Source organism: Scyliorhinus torazame, chromosome 5, assembly GCF_047496885.1.
Source record: "Scyliorhinus torazame isolate Kashiwa2021f chromosome 5, sScyTor2.1, whole genome shotgun sequence".
Classification (NCBI taxonomy): domain Eukaryota; kingdom Metazoa; phylum Chordata; class Chondrichthyes; order Carcharhiniformes; family Scyliorhinidae; genus Scyliorhinus; species Scyliorhinus torazame.
The window spans coordinates 155,184,577-155,207,079 of NC_092711.1; the positions used below are offsets into that span (position 1 = coordinate 155,184,577).

Here is a 22,503-nt window from a genome sequence, read left to right on the forward strand (position 1 = left end):
TGGCTCCTCCCCTTTTGCCAAACGACGCCAGTTGTAGAGACCTACCATGTGGATTTAGTGGCACTTGCGACACTAAAACTCAGTAGAAATTTGAGTTAAAATTTATTGGGTGCAAACAAGAATCGTTTATTGCCTCTATTTGTTTACAATTGAGAACCACTTAAATCTTATTCTCTAATAAGTCCGGCTAGCAAAAAGGACTTAAAAAGAAGCAACTTGTACACAATTTAACTTTGAAATAATACAGAAATGGTTTCTTGCTTACGGCAAATCAGATTGCATTTACTTCAACAGTTAGAGTGGAAAAGTGAAAGTATAGAGACAGCGAATAATTTAGATCAAAGTATCGATGATTCATGAATAAAGATGGCCATACGGACCCGCACGGTTATACAAAATCATATCAGTCTTTAGCCATCTACACCCCTATGTAATCCCAATTGGTTTAGGTTAGAATCAAATGAGTTTGATTTGACGATTAGCTGTCAATCTTCAATGTGCAACATTAGCTTTAAATGTTTCATATCTGAATACCTGTGTATGTTATGGAATGCGATTCTGTGCGATTATCACAACCAGTTTAAACTAGACTTAGAATAATAGAATTTACAGTGCAGAAGGAGGCTATTCGGCCCATCGAGTCTGCACCGGCTCTTGGAAAGAGCACCCAACCCAAGGTCATCACCTCCACCCTATCCCCATAACCCAGAAACCCCACCCAACACTAAGGGCAATTTTGGACACTAAGGGCATTTTATCATGGCCAATCCACCTAACCTGCACATCTTTGGACTGTGGGAGGAAACCGGAGCACCCGGAGGAAACCCACGCACACCGGGGAGGATGTGCAGACTCCGCACAGACAGTGACCCAAGCCGGAATCGAACCTGGGACTCTGGAGCTCTGAAGCAATTGTGCTGTTCGCAATGCTACCGTGCTGCCCTCGCTATTTTGCACATTGTGGACACTAGTGTCAGACTTCTGCTGACTTTGCTATTTTGCACATTGTGGACACTAGTGTCCGACTTCTGCTGACTTTGCTATTTTGCACATTGTGGACACTAGTGTCCGACTTCTGCTGACTTCGCTATTTTGCACATTGTGGACACTAGTGCCTGCCCTGTCCTTGGAATGATACCTGGTACGGCTTGTGTTTTAATGTCACACTGTCTTACAAATGTATTTGTTAGAACAATGGAGCTCAGTAAAAGTGCTGTTTTGATCTATAATGGAATTATGCTGTGTCGTGCTGTTTTGTGTCTCTGTTCTGTTGAAGCTATATGTTTTGAGATGACCTGAGGTTATGAGTGTTGAAATCCTTAATTTAAAATGGGTATTTAAAACTGGGGCTTAATATTAACGTTAAATAGCTATCTTTTAACTATCAGGTGTATTAGAAAATAGTTGGTTTCTACAGAAGCCATGTTAAACTCTAACGTGTGACGAGATCTTTATTTCAGAAATTAATACTGTATAAACGTGAATGCTTCGACGCTGCTGAGTGAGCATTAATTGTTGAAATAAATAAATTCTTCAATAATTTTGACAAGAAAGAGAACATTAAATTGTGCCAATATCTGGCTCAACCACAAGGCTATTTGTTGAATCCAATCAAGATGAGTAAGAAATAAAGCTATTGTCTTTCACAAACTGTCTTTTTGAATCAGTGTACCTTGGAGTGACCAAATATATTAATTAAAGATTACTGTTTTATTTAGCCACCAATCAGTAACAGCTGATTGATCCTTAATTCCGTTACAATGAATGAATCAATAATGAATCAGCAGTTCTCGTAAAAGACTGATTTTTATTTGCTGTAAAAATGCAAAAGCAGGGCAGCAGAGTAGCACAGCGGTTAGCACTGCTGCCTCACAATGCCAAGGTCCCAGGTTCGATCCAAGCTCTGGATCACTGTCCGTGTGGAGTTTGCACATTCTCCCCGTGTTCGCATGGGTTTCGCCCCCACAACTCAAAGATGTGCAGGGTAGGTGGATTGGCCACGCTAAATTGCCCCTTTGTTGGAAAAAAATGAATTGGGTACTCTAAATTTCTTAAAAAGCTTAATTGCTGTATATGTAAAGAATGTTTTGGGCTGCATGGTGGTGCAGTGGTTAGCACTGCTGCCTCACGGTGCCGAGAACGGGTTAGATCCCGGCCCAGGGTCACTGTCCATGTGGAGTTTACACATTCTCCCCGCGTCTGCGTGGGTCACACCCCCACAGTCAAAAAAGATTGTGCAGGATAGGTGGAGTGGCCACGCAAAATTGCCCTTAATTGGAGAAAAATAGTTGGGTAGTTTAAATTTATAAATTTTTAAAGAAGGAATGTGTAATGAAGGTAAAAGTACTGGCAAGAGAGACCTTCAAGGTCAGATTAACCTCATCATATGATATTGTAAAATAAGGGATTCTATAGAAGCAGATAAAAGGACAGTATGAAACAGTTCTATTGTATTTATGCCTAAGTTAATGAGAGAAGGAGGTGTCAGTAATTGGGGATCCAATTCAATTAATCTAGTGACCAAATTGACCAATTGTCATGTTATGAGGTAATGGTCACTTTGGTGATAAAAGTAGAGGGTCTGAACGCCTTCCTTGCTGGCCAAGTACTGAAGACTCCTGAGGCCGAGTTCCAAGGAAATTACTGTCAAAGAAGGAGCCAGACTTCCGAGGTTGAATTCCACAAGAATTACTGTCAAAGGAGCAAGAGAGGGTTACGCTTCTACAGACTGATCCCCCACATGAAGTTGGAAAAGTCAACGCCTTAAAGTTCAGTAAACCTTTTTCTTTTCATAAACTTATTTTTGTATTTACTATCCAGAAAATTCTGCCTTTGTCTTAATTGATTTAAATGCTGTCCAAACTAAAGTGAATTTATTAAATGGTAAGTTGGGGGTGGCTGAAATTAATTATGTTCTCGATAACAAGATCAGTATCTTCAATTAAAAACCTTGCATTTCTATAGCACCTTTCACAACCATAGGGCGTCCCAAAGTGCTTCACAGCCAATTAAGTACTTTGAAGTGTCATCACTTTTTGTAATGTAGGAATCGTGGCAATCAATTTACACACAGCAAGATCCCACACACAGCAATGTGATAATGAGCAGGTGATCTGTTTTTAGTGATGTTGATTGAGGGATAAATATTGACCAGGACACTGGGGTAACTCCCCTGCTCTTCTTCAAAATAGTGGCCGTGGGATCTCTAACATCCATCTGATAGGGACAGACAGGGCCTCAGTTGAACATCTTATTTAAAAGAAGGCTGTTCTGACAGTGCAGCACTCCCTCAGTGCTGCGAGGAGGAATGTTGGATGTAATTTTTGTCCTCCAGTCCCTGGACTGGGACTTGAATCTACAGCCTTCTGACTCAGAGGTGAGAAAACTGCCCACTTAGCCACGGCTGATACTATAGACAATACAAAGTTAGAAAGTGAAAGCTACCCTTTAAAGCCCCCATCCTTTGCCTCCAGTGCCTAAATGTAATAATAAAAACCCCAGTATAAATAACATGGATTTGACTGACAAATGTTGAGGTGTTGGTTTCGAGTCGCAAGGTTTGACTTCCCATTTGAGCTTCGGGCACCTTTCTGTCTCTCTGTTGCTCATGTCAATGACAGACAGCGATGGAGCTGAGGGCTGAATTTAACTGAGAATAACGCTCCAGTTGGCAAATTTCCATGAATGTCACACAATTTATGTAAAGGGCTAAATCCAGATTTAGAGAAGACAGATTTTTAATGTGTTGAAGGGTAATGGAGAACTGGCAGTACGGTGGAATTAAAGCCAGGATGAGCACAGCCATGATAGAATTGCAGAGCAAACTGGTTGGGCCAAATGGCCTAGTTCTGCTCCTATATCTTATAACTTATGAAAGGGGGAGACATTGATTAGCTCCCAGATGTTGCCCAGAGGAGGAAGTTTTCGTTTGACACTCATTGTCGAACCTCCACATTATGACATCACAAAGGAGCTCGTCCTCTAAACCAGCCAATAGGAATAAATCCGTTCCGCAGTGGCGTCCCTGCATTTGAGCGCACAAGCCCGGCGCGCGGCCACCGCCCAGGGTGCCGACCCCCCCCCCCCCCCCCCCCCCCCACCGTCTGATCCCTCTTCCCCAGCACATCGTCGAGACGGTTTCCAGGCAACCAGCTGACAGCTCCGGCCAGAGCGAGAAGCCCCTCCCCAACCCAGGACTGCGCATGTCTCGGGGAGAGGGGAATCTGCGCATGTGCAGGGTGAGCTCAATCCCGCTGGCTTTACCGCTGATTTGTGCCCAATGGGAAGATCGGAGGACCGGAAGGACTCTGTTTCTCCGCCAATCAGAGCTCCCCCATTGTCTCAATGCGGAAGCTGGACATGGAGGTTTCTGCCGAGCAAAGCCGTTGTTCCTCCAACCCTGAATGAGCTTGAGCTGCACACAGACCCCTGTCTCCAACATCTGTGAGTAAAACACTTTCTTTTCTCCCCTTTTCCATTTTTTTTCTCATTCTCACCTTCAGTTGGTGACTTGCAGCAACTGAAGAAAAAAAAGTGAATCCAGGGAGGGTGCAGACTCTGGAAAGCTTGGCCCAGGTCTCGCTCTCTCTTAAAGACATTGACATCCTTTGCTCCCTCAGCTTGACACATTTATTTGTCTGGCTAAAAGGATGGTCTCTTTCCTAATGTTCACAATTAAAGGGCTGATTTCCCCAGGAGATGGCTGACATTTAAGGGGACAGTAAGCAGGGCAAATCCAACTCAGCCAATTACTTCTCTGTGGGTCTCCTGTCTATCATCAGCAAAGTGATGGAAGGAGTCATCAAAGTTGCTATTAAGTGGCACTTATTCTGCAATAACCTGCTCCCGGACGCTCAGTTTGAGTTCCGCCAGGGTCACTCAGCTCCTGACCTCATTACAGCTTTAGTTGAAACTTGGACGAAAGAGCTGAATGCCAGAAGTGAGGTGAGAGTAACTGCCCTTGACATCAAGGCAGCATTTGACCGAGTATGGCATCAAGGAGCCCTAGCTAAACTGGAGTCAATGAGAATCGGGGGATAACTCCACTGGTTGGAGTCACACCTGGCACAAAGGAAGATGGTTGTGGTGATTGGAGGTCAATCATCTCAGCTCCAGGACATCACTGCAGGAGTTCGTCAGGACAGTTTCCTCAGCCCAACCATCTTCAGTTGCTTCATCAATGATCTCCCTTCCATCATAAGGTGAGAAGTGGTGATGTGCAGTCATCCACAATGTTCAGCACCATTCTCAACTCCTCAGATAACAAAGCAGTCCATGTCCAAATTCAGTAAGACCTGGACAATATCCAGGCTTGGCCTAATAAGTGGCAAGTTACATTTGTACGACACAAGTGCCACGCAATGACCATCTCCTACAAGAGAGGATCTAACCAACACCCCTTGACATTCAGTGGCATTTCCATCGCTGAATCCCCCACAACCAATATCCTGGGGGTTACCATTGATCAGAAACTGATCTGGAATAGCCATATTAATACTGTTGCTCCCAGGGCAGGTCAAACGCTGGGAATCCAAGGTGTGTAACACACCACCTGAAGCCCCAAAGCTTGTCTACAAGCACAAGTCAGGTGTGTAATGGAATACGATCCACTTTGCTGGATGAGTGCAGCTCCAACAACATTCCAGAAGCTCGACACTATTCAGGACAAAGCATTCAAATCTTCCATCACCGAAAAACAGTAGCAGCTGTGTATACCATTTACAAGATACACTGCAGTAACTCATAAAGATTCCACAGACAGCACCTTCCAAACCCACAACCACTACCATCTAGAAGGACAAGAGCAGCAGATACCTGGGAACCTCACCACCTGGAGGTTCACTTCCAAGTTACACACCACCCTGACTTGGAAATACATTGCCGTTCCTTCACTGTCCCTGGGGCAACATCCTGGAATTCCCACCCTAACAGCACAGGGGATGTAGGGCAGCATGGTGGAGCAGTGGTTAGCGCTGCTGCCTCACGGCGCTGAGGTCCCAGGTTCAATCCCGGCTCTGGCTCACTGTCCGTCTGTAGTTTGCACACTCTCCCCTTGTTTACGTGGGTTTCGCCGCCACAACCCAAAGATGTGCAGGGGTGGTGGATTGGCCTCATTAAATTGCCCCTCAATTGGAAAAAATGAATTGGGTACTTTAAATTTATAAAAAACAAATTTTTTAAAAACAGCACAGGGGATATATCTACACCTCCAGGCTGCAGCAGTTCAAGAAGGCAACTCACCACTACTTCGGAAGGGCAACTGGGGATGGGCAATAAATGCTGGCCTGACCAGCATTGTCCACATCCCGTAAATTAATTTTAAAAAATTTACTATCGGACAGAAATATGTCTAGTGTTGTTATGTGGTATGTATTATATATATTATTGATGGTTCTGTAATAAAATACATGTATTATTATTTCTAGTTTTGTAATATAGTACTGGACCTACATTATATATTTCCAGTCATACAGTCATTGCAGCACTGACAGAATCCATTTGGGAACTCAAGTCAATGCTGACTCTCTGTACAGCAATCCAGTCAGTCCCATTCCCCCTCGATATCCCTGTTCACCTGCAAGTTTATTTTCTTCAAGTGACCATCCTATTTTATTTTAAATTATTGATCATCTGGACTTCCACAACCCTTGTGGGCAGTGAGTTCCCTGTCATGACCACTCCATGACTAAATAAAATTCTTCCTCAGAATTTCCCCATCTCTAATCAGTAAATGTACTTATATGGAGATTCTCTACTCTTGTACAGGTTTTAGTGAGTTGAGATTTGTTGATCAGCACCTTCACGAAAATTGGGAGGGAAAGTAAGTGAATACAGGCTGTATATTACACACATTTTTCATCCAGTAATATAGACATATATCTGTCTGGCAGCCTGCATGAAGATTTTCAGGTCTCTGTGTCCAGGACAGGAAGCAGTGCACTCTTGAGGTTGGCCTGGTTAAAGTCCTGGATCTGTCAATCAGCCTGAATCATCACCTTCAGGAGAATTGGGAGGGTGAATATTAGATACAGCAGAGTGAGAATGCAGGGAGAGTGTGTGGGTTGGAGATTGAGAGCATTTCAGGGAAAGAGAGAGGAAAGAATGTTCAATAGAAACTAGAATTGTCTGTTCTGAGTTTCTATCCTGTACTGACAATGATTTGTAAAATCTGATTGCAGGAAGTTCGAACGAGAGGAGTTTGAGGCGGATATCTCAAACTAAATATCACGTCAAGAACTGACTGAGTCACTCAATTCTTGGGAACCGGAGATCATCGGCCTTTAAATCTAGAAGGAGAAATGTTTGTCTATTCTGTCTGCTTCAAGAGATTTTAAACATCAGTGTGTCTGGAAAAGCACTGAGACACACACACACACCCGTGTGAGACTGTTACAGAGCACTGACTGTGGAAAGAGCTTTAACCAGTGACACAGCCTGAAAAAATACTGCACCATTAACAGCAGGGAGAGACTGTACAGGTGTTCGGTGTGTGGACGGGGCTTCAACTGATCGCTCAACGCAGTGAGACGCAAGATCACCCGGACCATGGAGAAACCATGGAAATGTGAGGATTGTGGGAAGGGATTCAAAGGCCCATACGGGCTGGAAAGGCATCAACGCAGTCACACTGGAGAGAGGCTGTTCACCTGTTCTGTGTGTGGGATGGGATTCACAGCCCCGTCCAAGCTGGCAAGGCATCAAAGCAGTCACACTGGAGAGAGGCCGTTCACCTGCTCTCAGTGTGAAAAGGGATTCACTGACATTGGCAACCTGCGGAGACACGAACGAGTTCACACTGGGGAGAGGCCTTTCACCTGCTCTGACTGTGGGAAGGGATTCACTCAGTTATGCAACCTGCAGAGCCACCAGAGAGTTCACACTGGAGAGAGGCCTTTCACCTGCTCTCAGTGTGAAAAGGGTTTCACTGACATTGGAAGCCTGCGGAAACACGAACGAGTTCACACTGGGGAGAGGCCATTCACCTGCTCTCAGTGTGAAAAGGGATTCATTAACGTTAGTAGCCTGCGGAAACACGAACGAGTTCACACTGGGGAGAGGCCTTTCACCTGCTCTCAGTGTGAAAAGGGATTCATTAACATTAGTAGCCTGCGGAAACACGAACGAGTTCACACTGGGGAGAGGCCTTTCACCTGCTCTCACTGTGAAAAGGGATTCATTGACATTGGCATCCTGCGGAGACACGAACGAGTTCACACTGGGGAGAGGCCTTTCACCTGCTCTCAGTGTGAAAAGGGATTCACTGACATTGGCAACCTGCTGAGACACCAGCGAGTTCACACCGGGGAGCGGCCATTCATCTGCACTGTGTGTGATAAGGGATTTACTCAGTTACCCCACCTGCAGAGACACCAGCGAGTTCACACCGGGGAGAAGCCGTTCATCTGCTCTGTGTGTGATAAGGGATTTGCTCATTTATCCAACCTGCTGAAACACAATGTCACTCACACCAAGAGCAGGCCCTTCAAATGCTCTGACTGCAGGAGGGGTTTCAAAAGCTCACAGCTACTGATGTCCCACCAGCGTGTTCACTCTGAGGAGAGAACGTTCAGCTGCTCTCGATGCACAAAGAGGTTTAGATCCTCATCCAACCTGATGAAACACGAGCGAGGTCACACCGGGGAGAGCCTGTTCACCTTTCCGACTGGGAAAAGCGTCACTCGGTCATCACTTGCTGAGCCACAGTGTCACTCACAGCAATGAGAGACCCTTTAAATGCTCCGACTGTGGGAGTGGGTTTAAAAGCTCTCAGGTACTGATGTCCCACCAGCGCATTCACACTGAGGAGAAACTGTTCAGCTGCTCTCACTGCGACAATGAGGTTTCAAACATCATCCACATTGCGGAGACACCAGCGAGTTCACACTGGAAAGAAGCCATTCACCTGCTCTCACTGTGGGGAGGGATTCACTCAGTCGTCCAACATACTGAGACACCAAAGGGTTCACAAGTGATGTCGGGTTAGATTCTGCTGTTATTCCTGCTGTTAATCACATCCAGGACTGAACCTGGAGTGGGTGGAGGGGTTTGTCTCCTCGTCAACTCCTGGTGCTAGGACGTGGTGACCCTGGCGAACTACTGCTCTCCGGATCTGGAATACCCGACTGTGAAGTGCCGTCCATACTACCTTCCACGGAGTTCACTTCTGCCATCATCATGGCGGTCTACATCCCACCCCAGGCGGAAGTGAAGAAGGCGCTTGATGAATTGTAACCGCTATCAATAACAATGAAGCAGAATACCCGGAGGCCTTGTTCATCGTGGCCGGGGACTTTAACCAGGCCAACCTCAAGAGTGCACTGCCAAAATTCCACCAACACATCTCCTGTCCCAACAGGGGCCCCAACATCCTTGACCACTGCTACACAAACATCAAGAGCGCCTGATGATCCATCCCCTGACTGCACTTCGGAAAATCGGACCACAAGACGGTGCTCCTTCTCCCGGCATACAAGCAGAAACTTAAGCTGGAGAATCTGGCGATGAAGGTTGTGCAAATGCTGGTCTGAGGCAACAGAAGAGCTCCTTCTCGACTGGTCCATATTCAAGAACTCAGCAGTCAACCTAAATATGTATCCCAGCACCATCACAGACTTCATCAGCAAGTCTGTAGAAGATTGTATGTCAAAGAAGGTAGTACGTACATTACCCAACCCGAACCCATGGTTTAATCGGGAGATTCACTCCCGACTGAAGGGCACGTCTGAGGCATTCAAGTCCGGCAACCCTGACCTATACAAAAAAATCTAGGTACAACCTCTGCAAAGCCAACAGGGATGCCAAGCGACAACAGAAGAGTTGTCAGGAATAAGCGAGAATCATGGACTCTCATCGATTGTGGCAAGGCTTAAACAACATAATGCGCTAAAAAGCAAAGCCGAGTAGAATCTTTTGCAACAGCGCACCCCTTCCTGACAAACTCAATGCATTTGATGTTTATTTCGAGCAGGAAACCAACAAACCTTTGTCATCTGCCCCAGCTGTCTTGGGCACACCCATGCCCACCGTCACAGCCTCCAAAGTCAGTTTGGCCGCCTTGAAAGTGAACCCTTGGAAAGTGGCGGGTCCTGACTGAGTCCCTGCCATGCACCCAGATCCTGCGCGGGCCAACTGGCGGGTGTGTTCGTGAACATCCTCAACCTCTCTCTACTCCATTCTGAGATTCCCACCTGCTTCAAGAAGACCACCATCATACCAGTGCCAAAGATGAACCAGGCAGAGTCTTTAAATATTTTGAAGACGGAGTTGAATAGATTCTTGATAAGCAAGGGGGTGAAAGGTTATCGGGGGGGTCAGTGGGAATGTGGAGTTGAGGTTACAATCAGATCAGCCGGGAACTTATTGAATGGTGGAGCAGGCTCGAGGGGCCGAGTGGCCTACTCCTAATTTGTATGTTATCACATCCTTTGTAATAGATTTTGGCATTTTCACTCCGACTGATGTCAGACTAATGGGTCTGTGGTTCCCCATTTTCTTTCTCCCTCCTTAAATATTGGGGTTACATTTACCATCTTCCAATCTGCAGGAACCATTCCAGAATCTATTGAATTTTGAAAGATGATCACCAATGTATCTCTCCAGCCACCTCTTTCAACACTCTGGGATGTAGAGCAGCAGCTGCCCATATAGTTAAGTGTGTAATTGTAAGGTTGAATTGAGTAGTATCTGTAATATGTAACTGAGTTTAGTGTTGGGGCCTTACTTAATAGACAGGTGACTGGGGATGCTGGGCAGGTATTGGTTCTAAGTCTGTGATCTACCACGCTTCGCGTTCAGGATCAAGAGGAGGGATATGTGGCCGCCTAAAGTGGCGTCTGGCAAAGGATGCTGGGAAAAGTGGCCAAGTTCAGGGACAGACAGGCTGCAGCTTCCAAATAGACAAAAAGCTGGTTTGTCTAACAACCGAGGAAAAAGGCCATTGAAAGGCCATCCCGGGACAATGGGCTTAAATGGAAATTGACAAAGTGGCAGATTTGGTGGCGTCAGTTTTCCTCATTTGGGAAGGCATACGTGCCTCGGACACCAACGGACATGGCCGGTCAGGACAAGCCCCGCAAGGTAGCGGATTTAATTGAACATTATCGATCAAGGTGATCAAGCCCTGATCGATTGATTGGGCCTTCACCTGGGACCGCCCAAAGGGGCTCAAACTCCTGGGGATAAAAGGTGCTGCGCAGCCCACCATTCGCTCTCTCGACAGCAGCTCTCAACAGTAACCAACAACAGTGACCCTTCACCGACCGAAGAGGAAAACCATCCACGCCATCGATGGAAGGACACGAGCCGAGGATAACAACGACCAGCAACAGACTTTCAACACTGCCAGACTGCGGACTCCAGATAAGGCCATATCTGCCCCGTACTTGCCAGTCACTTGAAAGTTAAGTTAAGGTCTTGTGTGCATTAGCTTAGAGTTCAACTTGCATGTGTGTGTGATTAATTAACAGTAACAATTGTGTGATCGTAAATAAAGTATATTATTGTCTGATACAACTTATGGTAATTTGTCCAGCGTATAAGGGTTAGAGACACACTATGGTTTTGGTACAACAGATCCTTGTGAAATTTGAAGCCATGTATTCGCAACAAGGCTCAAAGAGCAACAGCCCACTGCAGGCAAAGTCGGGAGATCGGCCAGTCCAGCAGAAAGAAACCCTCCGACCCTCCCCATTGACCAATTGTCAGAATGAACAAAATGCAGTCCTGGATGTAATTGAAGCAGAAACAATAACAGCAAATTCCAACCCTTGTAATCACTTGTGAACTTGTTGGTGTCTCAGCAGGTGTGATGAATCACTGAATCCTTTCCCACATTGAGAGCAAGTGAACGGCCTCTCCCCAGTGTGAACTCGCTGATGTCTCTGCAGGGTGGAGGAATCACTGAATTCCCTCCCACATTGACAGCAGGTGAACGGCTTCTCCCCAGTATGAAGTCCCTGCAGGCTGGATATCTGAGTGAATCCCTTCCCATAGAGAGAGCAGGTGAATCCCCAGTGTGAATGTGTCGATGAGTTTCCAGTGCAGATGGGGCCTTGAATCCTTTCCCACAGTCCACACATTTCCATGGTTTCTCCATGTTTTGGGTCTCCTTGTGTCCCTCGAAGTTGGACAATTGAAGCCTTACCCACACAGGGAACACATGTACGGTCTCTCCCCGCTGTGAATGCTGCAATGTTTTTTCAGGGTGCGTAACTGGTTAAATCTCTTTCCACAGACAGTGCTCTGGAACACTCTCACTCGGGTGTGTGTGTGTCTCGGTGCTTTTCCAGTCACAATGGTGTTGAAAATCTGTTGATGCCGACAGCTCAAGCAAACATTTCTCCTTCTAGATTCAAATGCCGAAGATATTCAGATCCCAAGGAATCGAATAACTCTGTCAGATCTAGATGTGACGTTTGAGATTTCTCTCTGAAATTCCTCCACTTCTAATATCTTGGAAAAACAATTTACAAAAGTCAGCACTGTCAGTACAGGATAGACATTCAAAACAGACAATTCTGGTTCCTATGGAACATTCTTCCCTCTCTCATTCCTCAAAAGCTGTAAATATCCATCCAACACACTCTCCCTCCGTTCTCCCTCCCAATTCTCCTGAAGGTGCTGATTGACAGATCTATGCTCACTGCTTCCTGTCCTGGACACAGAGATCATAACAAATAGGAGCTGCAGTCGGCCATTTGGCCCACTTGCCCCATCCTTTAATGAGCTCAATGGCCAATCGACCTCAGCTCCATTTACCCACACTACCCTCATATTCCTTGGTGACTTCAATGTTTTTGGGGGGGGGGGTGTCACAATCAAACCCAGTGACTACCTGCATGTACTTTGTGTCAGGTTGAGGTCAATGCCACCCCCCCCCCCCTCCCCCCACTTTTCATCCCAGTCCCAGGAGATTAGATATTGGGCTCCAAACAATTCCCCCGTGCTGGAGAAACTGCTCTATCTGCCATGCAGGCAGATGGCCCAGAAATGCACATGTCCAAGGGATGGGGGCCCTTAATTGAAAAAAAAAAGACTGGGCTCTTTAAATTGAAAAACTAAATCTGTCTAACTCATCCTTGAATATATTCAATGACCTCTAGACTCCACTGGTCCCTGTGGAAGAGAAATCCCGAGATTAACAACCCTGTGAGGTAACAGATTACTGAAAATATATGATGTAGTTACAGTACAATATTACATTACTAGAAATAATAATAAATGTACTTTACAGAACCATAAATAATATATCTAATCTGTACCATATAACAACACTAGACCTATCTCTGGCTAATATTAATTTACTGACCCTTAAATGTCAGCCATCTCCTGGGGAAACCAGCCCTTTAATTGTGAACATTGGGAAAGAGACCATTCTTTTAGCCAAATAAATGTGTCAAGCTGAGGGAGCAAAGGATGTCAATGTCTTTAAGAGAGAGAGAGGGACCTGGGCCAAGCTTTCCAGAGTCTGCACCCTCCCTGGATTCACTTCCTTTCCCTTCAGTTGCTGCAAGTGACCAATTGAAGGTCAGAATGCGAAAAGAAATGGAAAGGGGGAGAAAAGGAAGTGTTTTCCTCACAAATGTTGGAGACAGGAGGACGTTTCAGTCTGTGTGAAGCTTCATTCAATCTTCATTCACACAAAGGCAGTGCTCTGATTGGCTGGAGGACCAAAGTCCTTTTGGTCCTCCCAGTTTCTCAATAGCCAATACCTGAGCAGGAAGGTCAGAGGGTGGACTCTCCTCTGCACTGCGCAGTTCCCTACCGCCCTTGGACATGCGCAGTCCCGGGCTGGGTGGAGATGGAGATCACTGGGCTAGTTCTCGCTCTGGCCGGAAGCGTCAACCGGTTGCCTGGAAACCTTGTCTGCTGGATGTGCAGGGGAAGGGAGAGGGGGAACAACAGGAGGGGTCGGGGCTCTCGTGCCCGCCCGCCGGGCCTGCGCACTGGAACCCGGAAACGTCACCGCGGAACAGAGTGATTCAGGCAGGGCTTCTTTGGGACGTCACAATGACCCAGAGGGGCGTTCTCAGCACTCTGAGAGCAACACCCTGGTCACAGAAACAAAATACTCCGGATTGGACAGGAGCTCAGCGTCGGGAGGTCAAATACCCGCCCACCCCACGTGCGCCGAGGTCCGTCCCCTCATTGTCTCCATGACGGAGATTGGCCAATGGGAACCTGTGGACGACTGGACAGGCGCTGATCCTCCAGCCAATCAGAGTCTGGGGCCTGTGTCACTGGCTGCACGAAGCTTCCTTCACTATCTGCCCAGCAAAGCTGCTGCTCCTCCAGCTTCACACAGACTGAAACTTCCTCTCACGTCTGTAAGTAAAACCCTTTCTTTTCTCCCCATTAAATTTATGTTCTTATTCTGCCCTTTATTGGTGACTTGTTTAAATCCCCAGGCCCAGATGAGATATTTCCAGGCTGCTGTGGGAAGCAAGACAGGAGATTGCAGACACTGACAATTTTCAAATTTTTCTGGCCACAGGAGCGGTGCCAGAGGGCTGGAGGACCGATAATGTGGTTCCATTGTTCAAGAAGTGAAGTAGGGAAAATCCAGGCAATTGCAGACCAGTGAGTTTAACTTGAGTGGTCAGGAAATGATTGGAAAATATTCTGAGGGACAGAATTAATCTCTGTTGCGAAGGCAAGTACTAATTAAGGATAGTCAGCATGTCTGTGTGGGTTTCACCCCCACAACCCAAAGATGTGCTGGTTAGGTGGATTGGCCACGCTAAATTGCCTCTTAATCGGAAAAAAAATAATTGGGTACTCTAAATTTATTTTTAAAAAGGCTAGTTAGCATGGCTTTGTCAAAGGAAGATTATGTCTTATAAAGACCTACCCAAACAAAGACTGTAACAGGTTTCAGAGCAGCAATAGCAGTGCCTCTGGTTCTGCACCAGAACAAGGAGATGGAGCTGAGGTTGTGGACAGGGCACGTTCTGCACAATGTCCTCTGCCAATTTGGAGACTTGGAGCCAGACCTCTACATGCTGCTTGACAGTGAAGAGGAGACTGTCTGACAAGCCAGACAATCCACCCAGCATCTCAATATACACCCTCATCAGTGCCTATTAAAATCCTCATCTGATCCACCCAAAGCAGCACCCATCTCTGACCACACCCTCCAATGAACTGGCAAGCAAACTATATTTCACCCTGTCCTGGATCCAGTCCAGTGTGTCACCACAGCTGATCCCAACTCTATAGTGGCTGCTAAGTTTGTGCAGTGTTGTATCTGAGCTGGTAGCAGTGAGGGTCATATCAAATGGCTACCTGTCTTCATGAAGTGCTGAGCTGTTGCTCTCTCTTTTCATCTTTGACCTGCTGTGGCTGAACAGGCAGCATTTTCACGATGGGCCAAAGGGCATCTTTCTGTGCTATAAAACTCTCTGACTCTAAAGCAGGAAATCAGAAGGGGAAAGTTGGTTTGAAGGAAGAGGGTGGGGAATTGGAAAGGAAGAGATCTAAGGTATACACTGTGTGGAATTTGCTCGTTCTCCCCCTGTCTGCATGGGTTTCCTCCGGACGCTCCAGTTTCCTCCCACAGTCCAGAAGATGTGCAGGATAGGTGGATTGGCCATGAACAATTACCCCTTAGTGTCCAAAAGGTAGGTGGGTTTAAGGGGATAGAGAGGAGGAGTGGACCCGGGTAGCATGCTCTATCGGAGGGTCAGTGCAGAAGGATTCTGTGGATTCTACTTCATTTGCATTTTCCGTGGAGGTGACTAAGTGTGTCGTTGAGGGTAGTGCAGTTGATAATCTTTATTGTCACAAGTAGGCTTACATTAACACTGCAATGAAGTTACTGTGAAAATCCCCTAGTCGCCACATTCTGGCGCCTGTTCAGGTGCACTCAGGAGAATTCAGAATGTCGAATTCACCTAACAAGCACGTCTTTCGGGACTTGTGGGAGGAACCCAGAGCACCCGGAAGAACCCCACACAGACACGGGGAGTACGTGCAGACTCCATACAGACTGACCCAAGCCGGGTATCAAATCTGGAACCATGGCACTGTGGAGCAAAGTGCTACCAACTGTGCTTCCGTGCCGCTCACATGTAGCCCGGAAAAACTTCAGTAAGGTTTGTGACAAGGTCTCACATGGGGGACTGGTCAAGATGGGCTCCAGGGCAAATTGATACCAAAATTGGCTTCCTGGCAGCAGGCAGAGGGTGATGGTCAAAGATTGTCTTTGTGACTGGAAGCCTGTGTCCAATGGTGTTCCACTGCGATCGGTGTTGGGTTCCATGTTGTTCGGAGCATACATCAATGATCTGGATGTGAATGTTGGAGATATGATAAGATCGCAGATGACACAAAAATTGGGGGTGTGGGAAATGGTGAAGAACGCCTCAGATTTCAGGATGATATGGACGGGCTGGTTAGATGGCAGAACAGTGGCAAATTGAAATTAATCCTGAAAAGTGAAGAGGTCAAATTTGAGTAATCTCTCCTAACTCAGCAACTGGAGTTGTGTATATAGTTAATGTTAAATAAAATAAGTTTTGTTTGTCTACAACTCGGTGTTATACTCTTCATTGTCCCATATTAAATACCCATATCCCCACACTCTCCTGCCACTCAGCCAATTTCCTAACCGTGTCAATAATTTGCCCTCAACTCCGAGGGCTTACACCTTAACTAACAGTCTCTTGTGTGGGACTTTATCAAATGCCTTCTGGGAGTCCGTATAAATGACATCCATAGACAGTCCCCTGTCCTCTACTTAGTCACCTCCTCAAAAGATTCAGTAAAATAAGTCAGGCTGGCTGTCCCTGATCGAACAATGTTTTTCAAAGTGTTCAGTTACCCTATCCCTGATTATACATTCCAGCAGTTTCCCCACCATAGATGTTCATAACAATCTTTATTAGTGTCACAAGTAGGCTTACATTAACACTGAGGGACTGAATTCAGACTGTCCGATTCACCGAACAGCTCGGCTTTTGGGGTCTTGTGGGAGCACCAGGATAAAACCCACGCAGACACGGGGAGAACGTGCAGACTCCACACAGACAGTGACCTAAGCCGGGAATCGCACCTGGGTCCCTGGGGCTGTGTAGCAACAGTGCTAACCATTGTGCTACCATGTCGTGTTTGGCTAACTGGTCTGTAATTCCCTGTTTTTCCCCTTTCACCCTTCTTAAAAAGTGAATCCCTTCCCACACTAAGAGCAGGTGAATGGCCTATCCCCAGTGTGAATTCGCTGGTGTATCCGCACTTCAAAAAGTGAAATTTTCCAATCCAGAGGGACTACTCCTGAATCTAGGGAACTCTGGACGATTATCGTTGGGGCATCTACAATGTGCTCCCCGACTTCCTTTAACAGCCTCGGATGGAAACCGTCAAGTCCTGGGGATTTGTCACTCTTCAGTTTCCTAGTTAGTGATGGTATCGGTATCATTATGTTAATTGTATCAAGTCCCTGTCCTCTATCGACTATTAATTTTTTCGGGACTTATGGCAAGTTATCCTCCTTTTCAACTGTAAATACTGAGGCAAAGTAATTGTTCAGCGTGTCTGCCATTCCCCCATTATCACTGACAATATCTCCATTTCCAGCTTTTACTGGGCCTACATTGCTCTTCACCACCCGCTTTCCCTTTATATAACGAAACATTTCTTCTCAGTGATATTGATGAACCTTGCAAGTTTCCTTTCATAATCCCTTTTAGTCGCTCTCACAAGCTGCTTTGTGATCCTTTGCTGGTCCTTGTACCTATCCCATTCGTCTGGATCTGTCCTGTGTCTTGTATTTTTGTGCGCTATTTCTTTTAGTTTTAAGCTGTCCCTAATCTCTTTATTTGTCCGTGGCTGTTTTTTTTGTGAAATGGAGCCTTTTCCTCTCAGGGGTATATACTTGCTCTGTATCTCGTTAAATGTTTCTTTAAATATGCTCCACTGATCTTCAGTTGTTTGACCCATTAACAGATCTCCCCAGTTTACCGTGGACAGTCTCTGTCTCATCCCGTTAACGTCAGCCTTACCCAAGTCTAAAATTCTACTGTCTGTAACGTGCTTTTCACTTTCAAACACTACACTGAATTCAATCATGTTGTGATCAATGTTCGTGCACAGATAGGCTGCTAATTAAATTGGGCTCATTACTCATAACTAAATATAATATTGCCTGTCGCCTTGTTACATCTGGAACATATTGCTGCAGGAAACTATCCCAGACACATTCCAGAAATTCACTCCCTTTCTGACAGTTGCTTGTCTGCCCCTCCCAATCTGTGTGTCAGTTATAATCCCCCATTAATACTACTCTGCCTTTGCTACACACTCGCCTAATTTCGGCCTTTATACAATCTAGCACCTCCGAGCTAACCAGACGGTCGATACACAACACCCATTACAGTTTGAGATTTTTTTGTTCCTCAGTTCCACCCATGTGGGAGGGGATTCTCCGTCCTGGCAGCTGGCCAATGGGGTTTCCCGTTGTGGGCACCCCCATGCTGTCGGGAAGTCCGCGGGCATGAGTGCGCTGCCGGAAAGCGGAGGATCCCGCCGACGGAGAATCCAGCCCATGGTCTTCGCTGGATCCTTCCCCTCATTATATCCTCCACAGCAGACGCCATCTCCCTGGCGCTACACTCACTTGGAGCATCTCGACAACAAGGACTCCGACATCAGTCTCCTATTCATTGACTACAGCTTCAAATTCCGAGGTGTGCACATCACCAACAACCTGTCCTGGTCTACCCACGTCAACACTACGACCAAGAAAGTACAACAGCGCCTATACTTTTTCAGGAAACTAAGGAAATTCGACAGGTCCACATTGAATCTTTCCAACTTTTACAGATGCACCATAGAAAGCATCCGACCTGGCAGCATCACAGCCTGGCATGGCCACTGCTCGGTCCAAGACCGTAAGAAACTACAGAGAGTCGTGAACACGCCCAGTCCATCACGCAAACCCGCCTCCCATCCATTGACTCTGTCGACACCTCCCGCTGCTTTGGGATAGAGGGCAGCATAATCAAAGACCCCTCCCACCCGACTTGTTCACACTTCCAACTTCTTCCATCGGGCAGGAGATACAAAAGTCTGAGAACACATCCAAAGACGTGCAGGTTAGGTGGATTGGCCATGATAAATTGCCCTTAGTGACCAAAAAGATTAGGAGGTGTTATTGGGTTATGGGGATAGGGTGGAAGTGAAGGCTTAAGTGGGTCGGCGCAGACTCGATGGGCCGAATGGCCTCCTTCTGCACTGTATGTTCTAACAGATTCAAAAACATCTTTTCCGCTGTTCCCAGACTCCTAATCGACCCTCTTATGGACTGACCTGATCTCTTCACACATCTCCTCCACTGAGTAGTGCTACACTCCTGTATGCTTCACCCGATACCTGTGTCTATGTATTTACATTGTGTATTGATGTTTGCCCTGTGTATTCTCATGTATGGAATGATCTGTCTGAACTGTACACAGATCAATACTTTTCACTGTATCTCGGTACATGTGACAATAAACAAATCCAACCCTCACCATTGAGGTGATAGTATTTCTAATCAGTAAGGCTACTCCACCCCCTCTGCCATATTCTCTGTCCCTCCTGTAAACTTTATAACCGGTATATTTGGTACCCAGTCCAGACCATCCTGCTACTTGTTTTTGGAACTGTATTGAGTTCCCCTGAGGCCTTCCTCTCCCCCACCATTTGTTAGTTTAAAGTCCTTCTGACCTCCCTATTTATCCTTTCCACGAGGACACTGGCCCCAGATCGGTTCAGGTGGAGACCGTCCCAACGGTACAGATCCCTCCTGTCCCAATACTGATGCCAGTGCCCCGTGAAATGGAACCCCTCTTTCCTGCACCACTCCTTTAGCCACGTGTTTACTTCTCTAATTTTCTCATCCCTATGCCAATTTGCACGTGGCTCAGGGAATAATCCAGAGATTATAATCCTTGGGACCTGTTCTTTAATTCTGTTCCTAATTTCTGATATTCCCAAACAGGTCCTCTTTCCTAGTCTTGCTGATACTGTTTGTCCCAATGTGGACCACAACAACTGGATCCTCCCCCTCCCTCTCCAATATCCTTTCAAGCCGGTTAGAGATGCCCCTCACCCTGGCACCGGGCAGGCAACATACCATGTGGGACTCTCGCTCCTGCTTCCAAAGGATGTTATCAGTTCCCCTAATTATAGAATCCCCGACAACTACCACTTCCTCCCCCCGCTTGAATGGCCTCCTGTACCAGGGTGCAGTGGCCAGCCAGCTCATCCTTCCTACAGTCACTGCTCTGATACCCTGCCCCGCCGAGTCCGCTCCCTGGAGACGAGGTATTGGGGAATGAGAGGAAGGAATGTTCCATAGAAACTAGAATTCTCTGTTCTGAATTTCTATCCTGTACTGAGTGTTGACTTTGAAAACTCCTTTTACAGATATTACAAGAGGAGGAATTCCAGACAGAAATCTCAATTGTCACGTCTCGGTCTTACAGAGTCACTCGATACCTTGGGATCTGAGTATCATCGGCCTTTGAATCTAGAAGGAGAAATGTTTGCCGAATCTGTCAGCATCAAAATATTTTAAACATCAATGTGACTGGAAAAGCACCGAGACACACACACCCGAGTGAGAGTGTTCCAGAGCACTGACTGTGGAAAGAGCTTTAAACATTTACACAGCCTGAACGAACATTGCACCATTCACAGCGGGGAGAGACCGGACACTTTTAGTGTGTTCTGTGTGTGGACGAGGCCTTAACTGATCGTCCATCCTGGAGGGACACGAGGAGACCCAAAACATGGAGAAACCGTGGAAATGTGGGGACTGTGGGAAGGGATACAGATTCCCATCTGAGTTGGAGACTCATCGACGCATTCACACTGGGGAGAGGCCATTCGCCTGCTCTGTGTGTGAGAAGAGATTCACTCTGTTCTCCAGACTGAAGAAACACCAGCGAATTCACACTGGGGAGAGGCCATTCACCTGCTCTCAGTGTGGGAAGGGATTCACTCAGTTAACCCACCTGCAGAGTCACCAGCGAGTTCGCACTGGGGAGAGACCGTTCACCTGCTCCCAGTGTGGGAAGGGATTCACTCAGTTATCCCACCTGCAAAGTCACGAGCGAGTTCACACTGGGGAGAGACCGTTCATCTGCTCTCAGTGTGGGAAGGGATTCACTCAGTTCTCCAATCTGCAGACACATCAGCGAGTTCACACTGGGGAGAGGCCATTCACCTGCTCTCATTGTGGGAAGGGATTCGCCCAGTTATCCCACCTGTGGACTCACCAGCGAATTCACACTGGGGAGAGACCGTTCATCTGCTCTCAGTGTGGGAAGGGGTTCAGTGAGTCATCCAAACTGCGGACACATCAGCGAGTTCACACTGGGGAGAGGCCATTCATCTGCTCTCAGTGTGGGAAGGAATTCACTGACTTATCGAACCTGAAGAGACACCAGCGAGTTCACAATGGGGAGAAGGCAATCACGTACTCTGAGTAGGGGAAGGCAATTAGTGATCCATCCCACCTGCAGACACACCAGCGGGTTCACACTGGGTAGAGGCCATTCCCCTCTGTGTTAGAAGGGAATCCATGATTCATCGCACCTGCTGAGACACCAACAAGTTCACAAGTGATTACAAGGGCTATTGCTGTTATTGTTTCTGCTCTCAGTTACATCCAGGACTGTATTTTGTTCATTCTGTCAGTTGGTCAATGGGGAGGGTTGTAGGGTTTTGTTCTGCTCGACTTGGCAGTCCTATGGCTTTGCCTCCAGATGGCTGATGCTCTTTGAGCCTTGTTGCGAATTCTTGGAGGTGAGTAGTGAGTTTAAAAACCTTACCTTTACAGGAGCAGCCCTTTGGATTTCGGCGGCAGCGGTGCGCAGGGGCCTTCTGGGAGGTGAGTAGTTAGTTTAAAAGCTCTTACCTTTACAGGAGCAGCCCATTGGATTTCGGCGGCAGCGGTGCGCAGGGGCCTTCTTGGAGGTGAGTAGTGAGTTTAAAAACCTTACCTTTACAGGAGCAGCCCTTTGGATTTCGGCGGCAGCGGTGCGCAGGGGCCTTCTGGGAGGTGAGTAGTTAGTTTAAAAGCTCTTACCTTTACAGGAGCAGCCCATTGGATTTCGGCGGCAGCGGTGCGCAGGGGCCTTCTTGGAGGTGAGTAGTGAGTTTAAAAACCTTACCTTTACAGGAGCAGCCCTTTGGATTTTGGCGGCAGCGGTGCGCAGGGGCCTTCTGGGAGGTGAGTAGTTAGTTTAAAAGCTCTTACCTTTACAGGAGCAGCCCTTTGGATTTCGGCGGCAGCGGTGCGCAGGGGCCTTCTTGGAGGTGAGTAGTGAGTTTAAAAACCTTACCTTTACAGGAGCAGCCCTTTGGATTTCGGCGGCAGCGGTGCGCAGGGGCCTTCTGGGAGGTGAGTAGTTAGTTTAAAAGCTCTTACCTTTACAGGAGCAGCCCATTGGATTTCGGCGGCAGCGGTGCGCAGGGGCCTTCTTGGAGGTGAGTAGTGAGTTTAAAAACCTTACCTTTACA

At 46.9% G+C, this 22,503-nt stretch overlaps 2 protein-coding genes across 2 annotated transcripts; both read left to right on the forward strand.

Annotated features, from left to right (window-relative positions):
- Positions 1 to 4,364: 4,364 nt before the first annotated feature.
- On the forward strand, positions 4,365 to 11,511 carry LOC140420176 (uncharacterized). Its single transcript, XM_072504201.1, has 2 exons — positions 4,365 to 4,443; positions 7,179 to 11,511. Exon 2 carries the CDS (start codon positions 7,546 to 7,548, stop codon positions 8,719 to 8,721), a length of 1,176 nt encoding a protein of 391 aa, XP_072360302.1. The 5' UTR covers positions 4,365 to 4,443; positions 7,179 to 7,545; the 3' UTR covers positions 8,722 to 11,511.
- A 2,593-nt stretch (positions 11,512 to 14,104) lies between these two features.
- LOC140420187 (uncharacterized) lies at positions 14,105 to 21,772 on the forward strand. The gene is made up of 2 exons (XM_072504217.1): positions 14,105 to 14,324; positions 20,404 to 21,772. The coding sequence occupies exon 2, from the start codon at positions 20,769 to 20,771 to the stop codon at positions 21,468 to 21,470; it is 702 nt and encodes a 233-aa protein (XP_072360318.1). The 5' UTR covers positions 14,105 to 14,324; positions 20,404 to 20,768; the 3' UTR covers positions 21,471 to 21,772.
- The last annotated feature ends 731 nt before the right edge of the window (positions 21,773 to 22,503 follow it).

Bases quoted from the DNA above. Each gene is read 5' to 3' on its own strand.
- LOC140420176 (XM_072504201.1), top strand. From the start codon at position 7,546: ATGGAGAAACCATGGAAATGTGAGGATTGTGGGAAGGGATTCAAAGGC.
- LOC140420187 (XM_072504217.1), top strand. From the start codon at position 20,769: ATGGAGAAACCGTGGAAATGTGGGGACTGTGGGAAGGGATACAGATTC.